Genomic DNA, 18057 nt, shown 5'->3' on the forward strand with positions numbered 1-18057 from the left:
AACTCCGTTTCAAAAAAAAAAAAGAAATGGTGTGTGCCATGTAGATCCACCCACTCTTCTCCATGAAGGCAAATTCCCAAACTGAAACCACTTGCAAATGTTCATAGCAAAGCTGCTCAAATTAATTTTGCTTTTTCTCATTAAGTGAGAATCCAAAAGGTTAGTTAGAGTATTAGGTGTAGGGAAAGGATTAATAAAAAATAAGTGGGTCAGAAACACTGATAGATGCCCAGACCCCTCATGTGTTATTTTATTATTTAAACTCTGAAGACAGCCCTGTGAGATGGGTTTAGCAATCTACATGTCACAGAGGAGGGGCACGAGGTTCAGAGATGCTGAGTAATGTGCCCACAGACTCTCAGCCAGCATAGAAAGCTAGGGGTTTAGCCTCCAGGTTCTGTGTTCTCAACACTGTCCCAGGTGTTCTCCTGACAGATACATTGACGTCCTAATGTTTGTATCTGCAGCTGAAAACTTGTCTTCTAGAAACCCAGGGACCCTGGCATCCTCACTGCTGCCTGGAAAAGGTAGAAAACAATAAGGTTGAAATCCTGGGCAAATTGTAAGTGTGAGTTCAGGAAATCTAGGAAGACCCACTTGCCCGCAGCTCAAAATATGCCTCACCTATGTCCAAGCTGCTGCCTGACACTCCTTCAGCCAAGGTTAAAGCTTTTATGAATTTAAATGCTAACTGATTGTATCTAGGCTCACTCACAAATTACTCCTGAAACTATTTTGATTTTTGTTTGTTTGTTTGTTTGTTTGTTTGCTATTTCACTGCTTGTTCGCCTATCACAGGCTTTTGCATGTCATCCTAGAGCATAAGCTGCTGAGGAGGGAACTATGTCCTGCACACCTGGCATAGCATTCTTCCCCACATGTCAGTCTTAAACACTTGTTTAAGACTTAACACTTGTTGACTGATTATTGTATAAAGTACGAGACACACATCTCTGGGATCTATGTGTTTGCAGAAGTGTACTGTGGAGAAAGAAGGGGCCTTGGGAAGCACAGTCACCTCAGCTTCCATCCTAATTTGGCTACTTATCACTTACTGGATCTTCCACCAGTGCCTTCATCTCCTGAGCCCCCATTTTCTTTTTTTATTATTATTATTATTTAAAATTTTTTATCTCCATAGGTTTTGGGGGAACAGGTGGCATTTGGTTACGAGTAAGTTCTTTGGTGGTGATTTGTGAGATTTTGGTGCACCCATCACCCAAGCAATATACACTGAACCCAATTAGTAGTCTTTTATCTCTCACCCCCTGCCCACCCTTTCCCCCTGAGTCCCCAAAGTCCATTGTGTCATTCTTATTCTCATAGCTTAGCTCCCACTTATGAGTGAGAACATACGATATTTGGTTTTTCATTCCTGGGTTACTTCACTCAGAATAATAGTCTCCGATCCCATCCACGTTGCTGCAAATGCCATTAATTCATTCCTTTTTATGGCTGAGTAGTATTCCATTGGATGGATATATATATATACATATATATATATCGGAGTTTATTTATCCACTCGTTGATTGATGGGCATTTGTGTTGTTTCCACATTTTTACAATTGCATGTTGCTCTAAACATGTGTGATCAAGTATCTTTTTTGTATAATGACTTATTTTCCTCTGGGTAGATACCAAGTAGTGGGATTGCTGGATCAAACGGTAGTTCTACTTTTAGTTCTTTAAGGAATCTCCACGATCTTTTCCATAGTGGCTGTACCAGTTTACATTCCCACCAGCAGTGTAGACGTGTTCCCTTTTTACTGCATCCACACCAACAGCTATTCATTTTTTTAGTTTTTAATTATGGCCATTCTTGCAGGAGTAAGCTGGTATCACGTTGTGGTCTTCACATCTGTAAAATGGGACGACAATACCTGTCCACTGGTTTATTAAGAGGAATGAATTGCAAGACTGTACTTTCAGGGATTATTTCTATAGTTTGCTGCTAGAGAAGTTTCTCTGAACAGGTAGAGCCCCGGAAACCACTGGGTGGAGGCACAGCATCCTCTCCTAAGGTGAAGCTGGCTCTTGGTGTTGCTTCACTGCAACTACCTTTTGCCATGGATGATCATCCTTCCCCTCCTCTGGCAGAGGGAGAGGGAGAGGATGTAAGTCTGAGTGGTATCTCAAAAAAAAAAAGTGGGGAGATAAGTTGGGAATCTGAGTGGCATCTCAAAAAAAAAGTGGGGAGATAAGTTGAGAATGTTTGTAAAAAGCCTGGCACAGTGTCTCACCTTTCTGGTCAGAGTCAGAACCGGAATGAGTGCCCCTTGATTATGGCCACTGCTCTATGGCCACTGCTTTAGCTGACTGGGACAGCCTATTGGAAAGAGCTCTCAAGAGCAGTTCCTTCTTTTCCTGAAGGGCCAGAGGCTCCACTGAGGCATCATCTCAGAGAAGCACTGGAGTTCTAGGAGCAAGAGAATAACAGGCAGGAGGACAGGGTCACTCCAAGTCTGCCCTGAAGGAAGACAGAAGATAGTCACCCTTCAGTGAACAGAAGCCACAAGGCTTAGCTCCATCCTGGGCTCAGAACACATTCAGAATAGATTCACTGGGCTAGAACAAGAAGCCAGAAACACTGAGCCTCTGGACATAACAGTCTCTCAGCCAGCCACCGGCGAGAGGGAAGGTGAGTGACGCAGGACGAGAGAGCACAAGGTTTCTCTCTGAGCCCATTTCTAAGCACCAAGCCTGCCCTCTCAACTGTTTCCAGGAGTGGCTACCCACCTTCCCACCACACCCATCTGTTCCTTGGGACGGGTAGCAGAAGCTTCTCAAATCTCTTCTCTACCCCTCCAGATGTGACTCTCCCACCCTTCCCTGCAGTGCAGTAGATTACCTCTTTCCCTGACCCACCCCTCAGCTTCTACAGCAAAGGCAGTTGTTCCCCACTCCACTCCTCGGCTTCCATTCTGATTTGGCTGCTTATCACTTACTGGATCTTCCACCGGTGCCTTCATCTCCTGAGCCCCCATTTTCTTTTTTTTTTTAATTGTTATTATTTAAAATTGTTTATCTCCATAGGTTTTTGGGGAACAGGTGGCATTTGGTTACATGAGTAAGTTCTTTGGCGCACTGTGGTTGATGACTGCAATCATCTCAGATGTGTGGCTCCTGAGTGTGTGACTCATGGCTAGTCCGAATTCAGATGTTTTGTAAGGGCAAAATGTACACCGGATTCTGATAACTTAGTGTATTCGTCCATTTTGCGTTGCTGTGAAGGAATACCGGATGCTGGATTATTTACAAAAAAACGAGGTTTACTGGGCTGTCACTTCTGAAGCCTATACAAGAAGCATTGTGCCAGCATCTGCTTCTGGTGAGGCCTCAGGAAGCTTCCAATCATGGTGGAAAGTGAAGGGGGAGCAGGTATGTTACACGGACAGACAAGGAGCAACAGAAAAGAGGAGGTTCCAGGCTCTTTCCACAGTCAGATCTGGTGGAAACTAATAAAGCAAGAACTCACTCATTAGCATGAGAAGGGCACGGTGCCATGCATGAGGGATCTGCCCCCATGACCCAAATACCCGCCGCCAGACCCCACCTCCAACAGTGGGGGTCACATTTCAGCGAGAGATTTGGAGGGGAATCTATCTATCACTTAGCATTTTTTAAAATGCAAAATATCTCACTAATGCCTTTTTAGATCGATTACAAATTGAAAGGATAATTTTGACTACAGTGGATTAAAATAAAACATACTGGTAAAATTAATTTCACACGGGGTTTGTTGCTGTTTTACATTTTTAAATATAAATGTAAACAGCAATATATGCTCACATATTTCCATGGCAACTAGAAAATTCTAAATTACATTGGAGGCTAGAATCCATGGCTCATATAATGCTGCTGTACAATGCTGGTGTGATCACGATACTGTTAAACTATTATCATTTGTTTTATCTCTGCCTCACTCACTAGACAGGGAACTTAAGGAGAATAGGAAGAGTGTCTTCCACGGCTATGAGAGATGCTTAATACATGACAAATACTCCATAAATACTTGTTGAGGGAATGAAGCTATGATGAAAAAAAACTAAAAATATTCAATGATTCTCAAATATTTTAAAAACCACTCAAAATCATGTGCTATATTGACTTGCCCACAACACTAGTCTCCTTGGTGTAAAGATAACATTCAATTCATGTACTTGGTATATGCTAGAGTTTGGTTTGTTTGACCCCTCCAAATCTCACTTTAAAATGTGATTCCCAGTGTTGGAAGTGGGACCCAGTGGGAGAGGTTTGGGTTATGAGATAAGATCCCTGATGAATGGCTTGGTGTCATCCTCAAGGTAATAAGTGAGTTCTATCCTATTCATTCCTGGAAAAAGAGTCTGGCACCTCCTTCCCCACCTCTCTCTCTCTCTCTCTCTCTCACACACACACACACACACACAAAATGTGATCTCTGCACACGGGCTCCCTTTGCCTTCCACCGTGAGTGGAAGCAGCCTGAGGCCTCACCAGATGTAGGTGCTGGTGCCATGCTTCTTGTATAGTCTACATATTTGTGAGCCAAATAAAAGCCTTTTCTCTATTAAACTACCCAGCCTCAAGTATTTCTTCGTAGCAACACAAACAGACGAAGACAGTTGCATGCTCATATATTTCCACAGGTGTAAAAGAAATGAATCTTCCAACACTACACTGGACCTCATGCACGTAAACTCAAGCGTGACTGTTGCCCTGGCTCAGAATTTGACTGACAGTTGGCTGCCCCATTTACTTCCTTGTGGCCCTGTGGGCAGTCCTCGAACCAGTAGCATGAGCACCACCAGGGAGCTTGTTAGAAATGCAGAGCTTCCAACTACACTCCGTACCTATTGAATCAGATCAGAAGCTTCTCTATAACCAGATTTCTGGTTAATTGTAAGCCCTTAACATTTGAGAAGCTTGAACCACGTGTTTTTGTTTTTCGGCTCTAAGCAAGAGAGTCACCTGGAAACTTGGCTATTATTCCTTTTTATTCTCCACACATATTTTGCTAAAAAAAACATCGTGAGCGTTCACTTTGCATAAGGTGTTATGAATCAGACACATGGCTCTTGGTTGTGTGACTTCTGTCACCCATCACTGATGAGCTCTCCCTGTTTGTGGAGGCAGCTGGACACCCTGGATGCTGGATGCCAGACAGCTCTTCAGGAGGGCTCTGAAGAAGCCAGAAATGGTACAAAATGGCCCCATGTCTGCAGAGAATCTATACACAGCACTTTTATGAGTCTTGCATTCTGAGGGCGTCCAGAGGAAAGAAAGCAGCCAACACTGCCTTTCTCCCAAGAAAGAAATTTTGCCAGAATCTGTTCGTCTCCATGGAGACCCCAAGAATCTGCAAAGCCTCCATCAGCGTCCTGGTCCCCAGGCTCAAGTTCAAGCAAGCTTAATTCCCCTTTGTCTGGGTCTCTGGAGTAGCATGAATTTTGTTACTTTGGGGGAATGCAGATTTTTTTAGTCACATCTGTGTGTTCCTGGAGAGTAAAAGCAACTCAAACTGGACCTGCAGCAGTCTTCAGACACTCTGTGGCTGGGGAATTGCCGTGAAGCTTCAAGGAACTCTCACCTGAAAAATCAGAAGATGCAGTGACCAGAATTCTTTCCCTCCATTTCTACAGTTACGACTGCATTCACCTGGTCAGTTAAATGTATTGAACACCTGTGGTGCTTACCATAAAGCATACAGAGATCATCCTGTCCAAGCAAGAAAAACTGATGTGTCAACAAGCAACAGCTTGAAATGCTGGCACAGCCAGGCACGGTGGCTCACCTTGTAATCCCAGCACTTTGGGAGGCCGAGCCAAGCAGATCACTTGAGCTCAGGAGTTCAAGACCAGCCTGGACAACATGGTGAAACCCCATCTCTACCAAAAAATACAAAAGTGAGCAGGGCATTGTGGTGCATGCCTGTAATCCCAGTTACTCTGGAGGCTGAGATGGGAGATTCACTTGAGCCTGGGAGGTCAAGGCTACAGTGAACCAAAATGGCACCACTGCAACTCAGCCCGGTGATGGAGCAAGACCCTGTCTCACCGGACACGAACAAAAACAAAACACAACAGAGGAAACAGCACTGGCATGGCTTTCATTGCTTCACATCTGGTAAATAAGCCAACAAACTCTTGACCCACTAGGCTCTGGGTTCCGGACAGGTCCTGGTCCATCTGACCACCTCCCTGCTCTCTGCACTCCAGCCCTACTGGCTGCTTCCTCCCTAACAGCCTTTATCTAGACACCTCTTTTCCCCCTCTTCTTGCCTAGTTCAGCTTTTATCTCTCAGCTCTGGGATCGCTTCCTCTGGGAACCTTCCAGATGTCCAACGGCCTGTGTGAGCGAGGCCCCTGCCCTGTGCTCCTGGAACCCCTCCCTTTCTCCTTCCTATGTTCTCTTCAGTCATTTCTGCAGAGATCCTGAGTGACAGCCTTTATTCCATAGGCTATGGAATCTGAAAATGTTTGAGCAAAGGAGAGATAAGATGAAAGTGTGGGAAAGATGAATTTGGCAGCTGTCAAGAGAGTATATTCAACAAAAGAAGAGACTGTAGGCTCAGAAAGGAAACTGGAATGATTATCTTTTAAATGCCAGACCTGGGGCTGTTTTTTGAAATATTCTCTTATTTGTTTTTCAAGATATATCTACGAGTAAGGCATTACTGAGACTGAGAGGGGTTTAGTGACTCGCTCAAGGCCACACAGCTGGAACTTCCAGGCCTGCCTGGTTTCCTAACTCTGCCTCCCAGAGAAGCTGTTGGAAAAATTCCTTATGGGAAATAGTAGAAAGGAGAGGACTGACCTGGTAGATGTCATAGGGAAGAATCAACAGAGTGCATAGAAGATGGTATGTGGGGCTGGAGCGTTGGAAGAGGAACTCATCCAAGATGACTGAAGTTCTCACCATGCCACTCCTTCCAGAAACTTCCCCAACAACTCTCCCACATGTTTCCTCAGCACTCTGTGTTTCCCCCATCAGAGCACTTTTTGAGGTGTTTTATAATTCCTGGTCTGTTTGGCTGTCTTCCCCACCAGCACCTGTCTGTGGTGTTTACTATTGTAGCCCCACAGGGAAGCAGTGAGCCTCTCAGGGCTCAGTGAAGTCTTGCTAAATGAATGACGGAACAAAGGACTGGGTGATGGAGAATGAGGACACCTGTGGTGGATTTATAGTGAGAAGTGCTTGGAGCCCAAAATGGCATCAGCCAGCCAGAGCTAGTGGGGCAGCTCTCTGGGGTGCACCTGGAGCGTTCACCTGTGAGGACCTCTGTGACTTATTTTCACTAAAGAACAGGATTCTTCCAGGTGAGAGTGAGGTGACTGGACAGGGCAGGGCTGCAGCATGCTGCCTCAGAGGAGACCCGGCTCAGTGCATCCAAGGCTAGGTGCAAAATCAATAATTCCACAATTGCAAATCTCAGATAATCCTCTCTGATTTATTGGTCACTGCATTTGACACTTGAAGAACAATTTATGCCATAACTTGTAAAACTTTAACAACATGAAGCACTGGTTTCCCTCGAGAGTTTGCAAGGATGCTCTGCAGAGAGGGAGAATCCTTGTCTTGGCTCTTAAAATAGCATCTACCTCAAACTTTCTCTGTCCCACATCTGGGGAAGGCTCAAAGAGCCCTGTAGATCTGTGATCACCACTTTCTCCTCTCTGGAAGCTGTAAAAAGTCCTCCTCACGCTCTATGGGTGTCTTAATATCTCCCCCACATCTCTCTGCCAGCTCTAATCAATGTGTCATCACCTCCTGAACAAACTGTGCACTCACCTCCTTCTAGTCAGCTTCCAATATTTCTTCCATCCTCACCCCTGCCTCTGTATTATTAGTAGATTAGTTTTTCTAAAAACTGCTCAGAACTAAGAGCTGAAAGCACAACTCCTTAAGCTGACATGCATCACCCTCCACCCTCCAGGCTGTACTGTCACTGCCTCTCTGGACTGACCTTCCACTGTGCTTCTGCACATTCACCATCCCCAGCCAAGCTAACTCCCAACGCCTCCTATTGCTCATCCTCTGCCTTCCAGCCATGTTGGCACTCCCAGCCTAGCATGCCTTCTCTCCAAGGTCTCCTGTCTAAATCCCTACTGGCCTTCTGGAATGTGTTCAAATGCTATGTCATCTCTAAAGTTGATCCTAATTCCCTCAGTGAGAATTAACTTCTCTCTTTATATGTTCCCGCAGTGCCTTCTTTTTATCTGTCATAGAGTTTTCCAATAGATTGTCTGGTAATGGAGTTAACTCCATGAAAGTTTGCAAAGGCAGTCCCACTGCATTACAGTCTCATTTTGTATGTCATGGGTAAGTTCTGTTGATAAATAGCAACCCACCCATAATCAACACATCAGCAGGCTATTCCTATGTTCTTTGCAACCCAAGGGTTTCTGTATTTAATGACTCTAATTAAAACCCTTAGCATATCAAAGGAATTTTTTAGAAAACCAGCAATAATTAGCTTTGGAAATTTCCACAATTTGTTACTTTGTCAAGCTCAGTAAGCACTGGTTTTGTCGTTGGTGTGTTTTTTTTGTTTTTTTTTTTCTGCTTGCAAATGTTCCAAGGAAAGCTTTGAAATCCTGAACCTTACCGTCTAGTGAGAAGAAATAGCAAGGGTGACCATTTTGAAACCCTTCTTTCTTTATTTCCCTCTCCTCTCTCAAGTGAAAGAGACACTGTATACAGTTTTTAGGGAGAACCAACTCAAAGACTTATTGTTTCCTGTCTTCTGGATGATTCTTATCAACTTTCAAAAATATGCCAGAATCTTCATATTTAGAAACCTTTTCTTAACCTAGTTTCTCACTCCAGTAATGGCACCAGCAAAACTTCTTAGAAGAGATTGTCTCTACTCCCTACACTTACTGCCTCACTGCTTGCTCTGTATTTATTAATTTATTTATATTTACATTGCATTAGAAATATAGATCCATTGTGCAAAATTAGAAAATACAAATAAGCTAAGAGAAAACTTAAAGTACCCATGTGGCAAAACTGTTAAACCCATGGCAAATGACACTTCCCAACTTCCCTTACCATTGGGGTGGACACTTGCGTTCTATTGGTGAGTGAAACACGTTATTTCTACGCCCTGGTAACATACAAGTGATAGTGATGTGTCCTACTTTCCGGCATGGTCAATAAAATCCCCCATGGACACTCCTCTGTGCTCTTTCTTCTTCCTGCGAAATTGAACAGCAAAGACTACAGCAAGCTTGGAAACCATGTTTTTAAAGTGGCATAGTCAATATTAGTCTTGGTCTGTAAACGACCTCTGGAAATGGACTTGAGTTTACCCTAAGCCAATGAAGAAACATCTACTCAAGAAAATACATAAAAATTCCGTACAAAATGTGAAGGTCAGTGGTATTTGAATCAAGACTCCTTTTATCTCCCTACCCACCAGTTCAGCGACGTGGAAACTGCCCTCCAGACTACTATAGCCAAGGGCATAGGGCAAGACTGTCACATTTCTTATTCTGCCCTTAGCACCTTGTTGCCAAGGCCAAGTCTTGGGTGACTGCAGTCAAGATGTAGGGTGCTGTCTTTTTTCTTCCAATTCCCAGCCATGAAATGAAGGCTTCATTTTAGATGTGGCACACTGAGAACACTGGGGCCTGATAGCCCTTGCCTTCATTCATGAGACAGTGACTCCACACCAGGACTGCCAAGCTGAGAGAACCCTAGGCTGCAGCCCACCCGCTAAGCTTCTGGAGTACCGGTGTCACTCCAAAACAGGCTTGGCACTGTCCCTACCCCCAGCTCCAGAGTCCTGACTCAGAGATTTTTGCCTAGAAGGGAAAACTGGCCATAAAACAAATAGCTTCTAAACTCTTCCCAAAGGAACTGACTTTATTTGCAACAGAGTAAGCCTAAGGGCACTCTCAAGAACAATGGAGATTGTAGTGGGAAGAGATTCATAGATCTAATGAAGACATAGCCTAGACTGTAGACTGGCTAGTTTACAGGAGAGGAGTGGAGAATAAGGCAGCTCGGGGGGAGCCCTGATGTTAGAACAAATATTAAACACTGACCTCAGAAACTATTTCTACAAAGAGTGACATCAGCAAGGTGGTAGACTAGGAAGTCCCAACCCACATCCCACCACAAATGCAATGAATAATTTAACAACTACCACAAACAGAAATAACCCAGGAAATCTCCAAAGTACAGTGAAGAAGCTGCAGCAACCCAGTAGAGAAGAAAAACTGAGAGTGACCACGTAGAAAAACATAGGAAGCATTTTACCTGCATCACCCCATCATGCAATCTGGCACAGATCTGCAGTGCCACCACAATTTTTATCACCAGGGAACCCCACAGTCTTTGTCAAAGCTTCACTAGTGACAGAGCTGCCCAGAGTCCACACTGCTCCCCCTCCCCTGAGCAAGAGCTGCTACTGCACCGTCCCTAGTGCCAGAGTTGCCACATCCCACATCCCAGCCCTGACACCACCTCACACACACCTACACCCTGGAACCCCAATGCTATCATCACATACTACGCTCTCACCCCCAAATCCTATTGCCAAGGAGGATCCCCTCAGCCATCACTTCCCTTTGTAGGGGAAAATGAGAACAAGAATTCACTTCACAGCCAAAGAAGTGTGACAATGGTTTCATGCTCATGAAATTCACTGGTCTTACCAGGTTTCTCGTCATTTTGAAGCAGCTGGCTTGCTAAAATTGTGGAATGTCATTTTGAAGTCACAGATGCAGTGCCGCTAGGTGACAATATTTTGTAGGGCTGGAACAAATTTCTCCAGACTGCTAAATATGCTCTGAATCAGTATCCAATATATGCTACTATTTCTCTCATCTCAGCATTCAAGGGTCCAGGAATCGAGGAGGGGAAGTAGAAAGGCCACCACTCACCATTATCCCTAGTGACCCACTAGCAAACTTTTTGCTTCCTATTCCCACCACTTTATGCTCTGCCAGCCTAGAAGTTAGTTCCAGAAGGAAGAAAATGCTTCCATCAGGCGACACAACAATGACTCCATTCAACTGAAGGTTAAAATGCCACCAGTCACATTGGGATTTTCATGTCTCTGAGTCAACAGGCTAAGAAGGGAATTACAGTGTTGACTGGCATGATTGATCCAGACTACCACTAGGAAGTTGGACTACTATTCCACAGTGGAGGAAGGAAGAGTATGTCTGGAATAGAGGAGATCCCTTAGGGTATCTCTTCATATAACTATGCCCTGTGATTAAAGTCAGTAGGAAAATACAACAACCCAACCCATTAAGGACTACAAATGAAATGAAGGTTTGGGTCACTCCACTAGGTGAGAAAACCATCACCAGCTAAGGTGCTTGTTGAAGACAATGGGAATACAGAATGGAAGGTACAAAAAGGTAATTATCAATACCAGCTATGACCATGTGACCAGTTATAGAAATAAAGACTGTAACTGTCATGAGAATTTTTCCCTATTTTGCTAAAAAATATGTTTGTGTGAACTATCACAAGGACAGAAAATCAAACACCGCATGTTCTCACTCATAGGTGGGAATTGAACAATGAGATCACTTGGACACAGGGCGGGGAACATCACACACTGGGACCTGTCATGGGGTAAGGGGATGGGGGAGGGATAGCATTAGGAGAAATACCTAATGTAAATGATGAGTTGAGGGGTGCAGCACACCAACATGGCACATGTATACATATGTAACAAACCTGCACATAGTGCACATGTACCCTAAAACTTAAAGTATTAAAAAAAAGTTTGTGTGTATATATACACATATTAAGCAAATATCTTTGCTTTATTTCCTCTCCTATTCCTTTATCATGTAAGATAAGATGTATTAACTTTATATCAGTATTTAAGTATTGCTAATTTTATGTCATAGTATCTAAATTATGGACTATCAGGAGAAGAGTAAATATCCCTCAAGGACTTTACCTCCTCTTCTCAGGAAGGGTTGGGTGCATTTTCAGGTGTATCATGTTAGGTTGAACTATGACCTTGTTATTGTCTTTATTTGAAGATTAAGTGTGGCTTAAGGAGATACATGTGGATGCCAAGTTGACAAAGAGTGAACTTGTAATGGTTAATGTTAGGTGTTAACTTGACTGGGTTAAGGGATATCTAGATGGCTGACAAAGCATTATTTCTGAGTCTGTCTGTGAGGTTGTTTCCAGAATAGGTTAGTATTTGAACTAGTGGACTCAGTAAAGAAGATCTGCCCTCACTCAGATATAAGCAGGCACCATCTGATCAACTGAGGGCCCTAATAGAACAAAAAGGCAAAGGAAAGAATTTGCTCACACACACTCTCTCTCTCTTCTAGAGCTGGGAAACCCATCTTCTCCTGCCCTTGGATATAAAAACTCCAGGCTCTCTGGCCTTCAGACTCTGTGGCTTTCATCAGTGCTCCACAACCCAGTTGTCAGGCCATCTGCTTTGGACTAAGAGTTACACCATCAGCTCCCCTGGTTCTCAGGTCTTCAAAGTTGGATGGAGTCATGCTACTGACTTTCCTGTTCTCCAACTTGCATACAACACATTGTAGGACTTCTTACCCTCCATAATCACATGAGCCAGTTCTTCTGACAAATTGCCTTTCATATGCCTATATCAGATAGATAGATGATAGGTAGGTAGGTAGATAGGTAGATAGATAGATAGATAAATAGATAGGTAGATATGCATACATACATATTTATTCTATTGGTTCTGTTTCTCTGGAGAACCCTAATACCGATTACAGATGGTTAAAATAAAAAAGTCATATAACAAGTGTCGATGAGGATGTGAAAAAATCAGAATCCTCATACGCGGTGGAAATTTTGAATAATACAGCCACTTTGGAAAACAATCTGGCAATTCCTCACACAATCAAATATAGAGTTACACTATGACCCTCCTAAGTACACGTATTCTACTCTTAGGTATATACCCAAGAGAAATGAAAACGTATGTCTACACAAAATCCTGCACATAAGGCTTCATGGCAGCATTGCAGAGCCAATAGGTGGGGGAAAAAACAATGTCCATCAACTGACATTGCTTGGATAAACAAAATACGGTGTATTCATACAATGGAATATTACTCAGTCATAAAAAGTAATGAAGTCCTGATACATGCTGCAAAATGAATGAAATTGAAAATATTATGCTGAGTGAAAGAAGTCAGTCACAAAAGACCACTGCTATGGTTTTAATATCCCCTCTGAAACTCGTGCTGAAACTTGATTCTCAGTGTGGCAGAGTTGAGAGGTGGGGACTTTAAGAGGTGGATTGACATTCGTGGATTGACAATCCATTCGTGGATTGACAGATTATGTGGGTTATCATGGTTGGCCTTTTAAAAGAAGAAAGAGATATGTCAGCTAGCACAGAAGAGCACCTTAGCACACTCAGCCCCCTTGGCATGCCAGAGTCCCCAACAGCAAGAACAGTCTCACCAGATGTGGCCCCTTGACCTTGGACTTCTCAGTCTCCATATTTACAAGAAATAAATGACTTTTCTTTACAAATTACCCACTTTCAGGTATTCTGATAAGCAACAGAAATTGAACAAAGATAACCAGATATTATATGATTTCATATATGTAAAATATCCAGAATAGGGAAATCTGCAGAGACAGAAGTAGGTCCAGTGGTTGCTTAGGGTTGGGAGGGTGGCAATGCAGGGGTTAGAGGAATGGTAACTAAAGGGTACAGAATTTCTTTTTGAGGAGGTCAAAATGTTCCAAAATTGACTGTGGTGATGACTGTACATTTCTGTTAATTTACTGGAAAACACTGAATTGTACACTTTAAGTAGAGTAATTGTATGGTATATGAATTATATCTCAATAGAGTTGTTGGAAAATAGTCTGAACCCATTAAATATTGGGGTCTATTTGTTATAAGACTTCAGCCTACCCTAAATAATATAACCCATAATATCACGATCCAATGATAAGCTTATTTTGATGTACATATTCTATGGTTTGTTTTGCTTGGATATAACTCTTTAAAATTAGCAAACCAGCTAACATTCTGTAAACTGTACTTTTTAGCTCAAATGATTGTAGCTACCTTTCTATGTCAATAAATATGCTTTTTTCATTTCATGTAATACCCAGCATTAAAAATTTTCTATTTTATAGTAGCTTAACATTTTGATTTTGACAAATTACTAAACTTTATCTTTCATTTTTATTTTATCAAAGCAATGTCAATTTTTTAATTTTTCTTTTCTTTTTCCATCTCTTTTTGTTCTTGTTATGTTTTACATTCTGGAAGATTTCCTCAACTTTCTGTGCCAATTCTTCTATCATATTTTTAAATTCCAGTCCTCTATCTTTTTATCTGGTCCTTTTTAATAGTACCCTCTTCTTTTTCTATGTATGTGAAATCCCCTCTTATGTCTCTGAAAATATTAATTATGGTGTTTTGAAGTGTTTGATCTCTACATTGTCTGTTTTCTCTGGGTTCTTTTCTCCTGTTTGTCAGGTTTGGTCTCTGTATTTCACAGTAGAGGATGCTTCAAATGTATGTTCTTCATTGGGTTTCTGTACATGTTTTAAAGTAAGGCATGAGAATGCAACCAGAAGCCATGGGTGTGGGAGTGCAATACACTGACTGGTGTGCCTCACTGTACAGTCACGGGGTGGGCATCTGGCCCCTTTGTTTTGGTTCCTCAGATGTCAGTATCTGGAGTTCTTTTGTCTTCACTAGACAGTTTCTCCAGACAAAAGTCCCCCAGACTCCTGCCTTGCACACATAGGGATGGCTGCCAGTATCGTGACTGCTGAGAAAGCCGAGGGCACTGGAGGTTGCCCTGCTCAGTACGTAGAGTTTCCCTTGGTCCCTTTTTCACCTCCTTGCCCTGCTTCTAGCCTTAGCTGTGTGACTGACCCAGGCCCAGAGTTTCTTCATCCCAGTTTTCCCCCAGAGCGCTATTCTCTCCTCAGCCCATGGTACTCAGTTTTCCATCATGATTTCTGAAATGAAGACCCTCTTGCCCAAGTCCTCAGTGGCTTCCACCCTGCTGAACCCAGAGGGTGATTTTCTGCCCTCATCTTACTTAGCCTTTCAGAAGAATTCAGCATGGTTTTAGTGTTCTCATTTTCTAAAAATTCCTTGTTGATTTCATAACAGGCAATTTCCTGGCTAAACTTGGGATCCATTTCCCATAAACTTTTGTAAATGTAAAACACTCATGTCACTCTGGCTTAAAACACACTAAAGCTTCTCATCGCCCTTTGAATGTATCCAGTTTTCCTTGCTGTGGCCCACAGACTCAATATCATCTTTCCCCACCTGCCTCCAGCTCTTCTCTAACCTCCCTCTGTGTGATCAAAAAAAAGTGTGATCAAAATGCCCCACTGGCCCTCTTTCTGTGGCTCAAACACACTCAACTTAGTCCTCTTCAGGGGTTCAGCATTTACATTCTTCTCCGCTAAGTAGCATCTCCTCAGATCTTCCCAAGGCTGGCTACTTCTTAATTATTATTCAATTCTCAACTCAAACATTAACTCCTCAACCAATCCAATGACATATTCTCCTACCACTTCCCCAGTCACACCTATTAGATCGATATGTTCTATTGCCACCATGACATTTACAATCATGTAATACCATCTTGATTTCTTTTTTTTATTCTGAGCCCTCTACAAGAACGAAAGACCCGCATGGACAGAGGTGCTGTCTGTTTTGCTCCCAAGTGTCATCAAACAGTGCCCAACACATAGCAGATCCTTGATAAGTGTTTACGGCATGGATGAATTAAGTGGGTAAGCAGTCATGTGCTCAGCCCTGCATAGGAATCGCGGCAATACTACTAAGTGAAGGATCCATTTTCAGCTCAGACTACCACCTAGATGGAGCTCTTCCCACCAGAATAGATTTAAAGTACTCCTCAACCATCATGGTACCCAAAAGTACTCATCACCTCAGGGAGCACAGAAGTTCTACCCAGAAAGGCAAAAGACAGACCTCACCGTGCCATTTCTCATCTGCAGAAAAGTAGGTGACTAGCAAGCAATAAAATCTTCCAACGAAAACGCTTAAGAAAAATTCAGTACATTAAGACAGAACATTGAACAAGTGAGCAACTAAATACTAAGAATTTAGCACAAATAAGTGCAGCATGTGGAAAACAGAAAAAGATCTAAAATAGCCTTTAAGAGAGATTATTCTCTTGGCCCCACCAGTTACGGATGCTAGTCACTTCTTTGATGTAAAATAACTAAAAGTTGCCATCAGAATTTGCTCTAAATAGTTTAGTATTCATGTTACATAAATATGCATAGTGAGCTGCATACAGGTCTCAATAAAATGGTAATGGATTAGTCAATAACCTAATTCAACAATTACCTGAGTTAACAAAGTCTAACTTAAAGACTATCTCTCAGTATTGTGTATATATAACATACAAACAGGTGAATACCAACGATGCTTTCTTAAAAATGTGAATACTTTTTGATTCTACAATTCTACTTTAAGGAAGTTAACTTAAGCAACTAATTAAGAATGTGAATTAATTTGTGGCTATAAAGATAGTCCTTACAATGTTATTTATAATAGCAACCTAAATATCCAACAGTAAGAGATTGGTTATAGCCATTTTAAAAATTATTCTATGGATATTTATTGGCATAGACTGTGTTCATTAGATTGAAAAAGCAGGTTACAGAGCAATGCAGTCCCGTTTATTTATTATACACACATGTGAATGTGTAAACGTATGTGTGAATATGTAAATGTGGAAGAGACAGAATAAAAGAGCAAGGAAGGGCATACACGAAACAGATTTAATTAGGTTGGTGCAAAAGTAATTGTGGTTTTTGCCATTGAAGGTGATAGCAAAAGCCACGATTACTTTTGCAACAACCTAATAAAAGCAGTTTCACTGAATATTAGTATTAGGAAAGATATTTCTTTTACATATTTTTGATTTTTCTTTATCCTAATCTAGTATTTTTCCTATAATAAATAGTTGTCACCATTGTAATATGAAAAAAACTAAATTTTTAATCAAAACTATGTTGGTGATCAGAATGGGTGTTTCTTAATTCATTTATTCCATCTGAAAGTGCCACATACAATACACACATGGACAACAACACAAAACTGTAAGCACAAAATAGAACTATGAGCCCAATGGACACCCAAAATCTGTATCTTTTATTGACACAGTTGAACTGTCATTTCTCTTTACACCAGCCTAATTATTTCACCTCCATGGAGCTATTATGCCCTGCTTCTCCCCTTAGCCTGCTTGTTAATTTTTTTTTTTTTTTTTTTTGAGACAGAGTTTTGCTTTTGTTGCCAGGCTTACTGCAAACTCTGCCTCCATAGTTCAAGCGATTCTCCTGCCTCAGCTTCCCGAGTAGCTGGGATTACAGGAACCCACCACCATGCTCAGCTAATTTTTTGTATTTTTAGTAGAGACGGGGTTTCACTATGTTGACCAGGCTGGTCTCAAACTCCTGACCTCAGGTGATCCACCCACCTCAGCCTCCCAAAGTGCTGGGATTACAGGCATGAGCTACTGCCCCTGGCCTTGTTAGTCTTTTTATTCTTTTTTACAGGCTCCTTGTTTCAGTCAATTTGGGCTACTATAATGAAACACCATAGACTGGGCAGATTAAACAGCAGAAATTGTTTCCCACAGTTCTGGAAGCTGAGAAGTCCAAGACCAAGATGCCAGCTGGTTTGCTTCCTGGTGAGGGCTCTCTTGCTGGCTTGCAGACAGCTGCCTTCTTGCTATGTCCTCACATTCCTTTTCTCAGTTTATGCACATGAAGACAGATGAGACTTCTCCCGCTTCCTTCTTATAAGGCCACTAATCCCATCAGAAAGGCCCCATCCTCATGGCTTTATCTAACCCTAGTCACTTCTCAAATCCCCATCTCAAAATACCATCAAACTGGAAGTTAGGGCTTGAACATATGAATTCGAGGGGAACACAAACCTTCAGTCCACAGCACTTCTCTTCCTCTGATTAAATATGAATGTTTCACAGGGCTCTGTCCTGATGTTCTACACATCCTCTACCCTTCACACACACTGACACACTGATGGTTTTCACCACATCTTTTTAAAATCTCAAA

General features: G+C 42.2%; 1 protein-coding gene across 1 annotated transcript in view; it reads right to left on the reverse strand.

Annotated features, from left to right (window-relative positions):
• Nucleotides 1-231: 231 nt before the first annotated feature.
• The window catches only part of ACTR3 (ARP3 actin-related protein 3 homolog (yeast)), a 122624-nt gene continuing 104798 nt past the window's right edge, over nucleotides 232-18057 (reverse strand). Inside the window, exon 14 of the mRNA XM_011937703.1 lies at nucleotides 232-518. Coding sequence (XP_011793093.1) covers nucleotides 509-518 — 10 coding nt within the window. The 3' untranslated portion in view covers nucleotides 232-508. The remainder of the gene's footprint in view (nucleotides 519-18057) is intronic.

This window comes from Colobus angolensis, unplaced genomic scaffold (genome assembly GCF_000951035.1).
Source record: "Colobus angolensis palliatus isolate OR3802 unplaced genomic scaffold, Cang.pa_1.0 Scaffold168, whole genome shotgun sequence".
Taxonomy (NCBI): Eukaryota; Metazoa; Chordata; class Mammalia; order Primates; family Cercopithecidae; genus Colobus; species Colobus angolensis.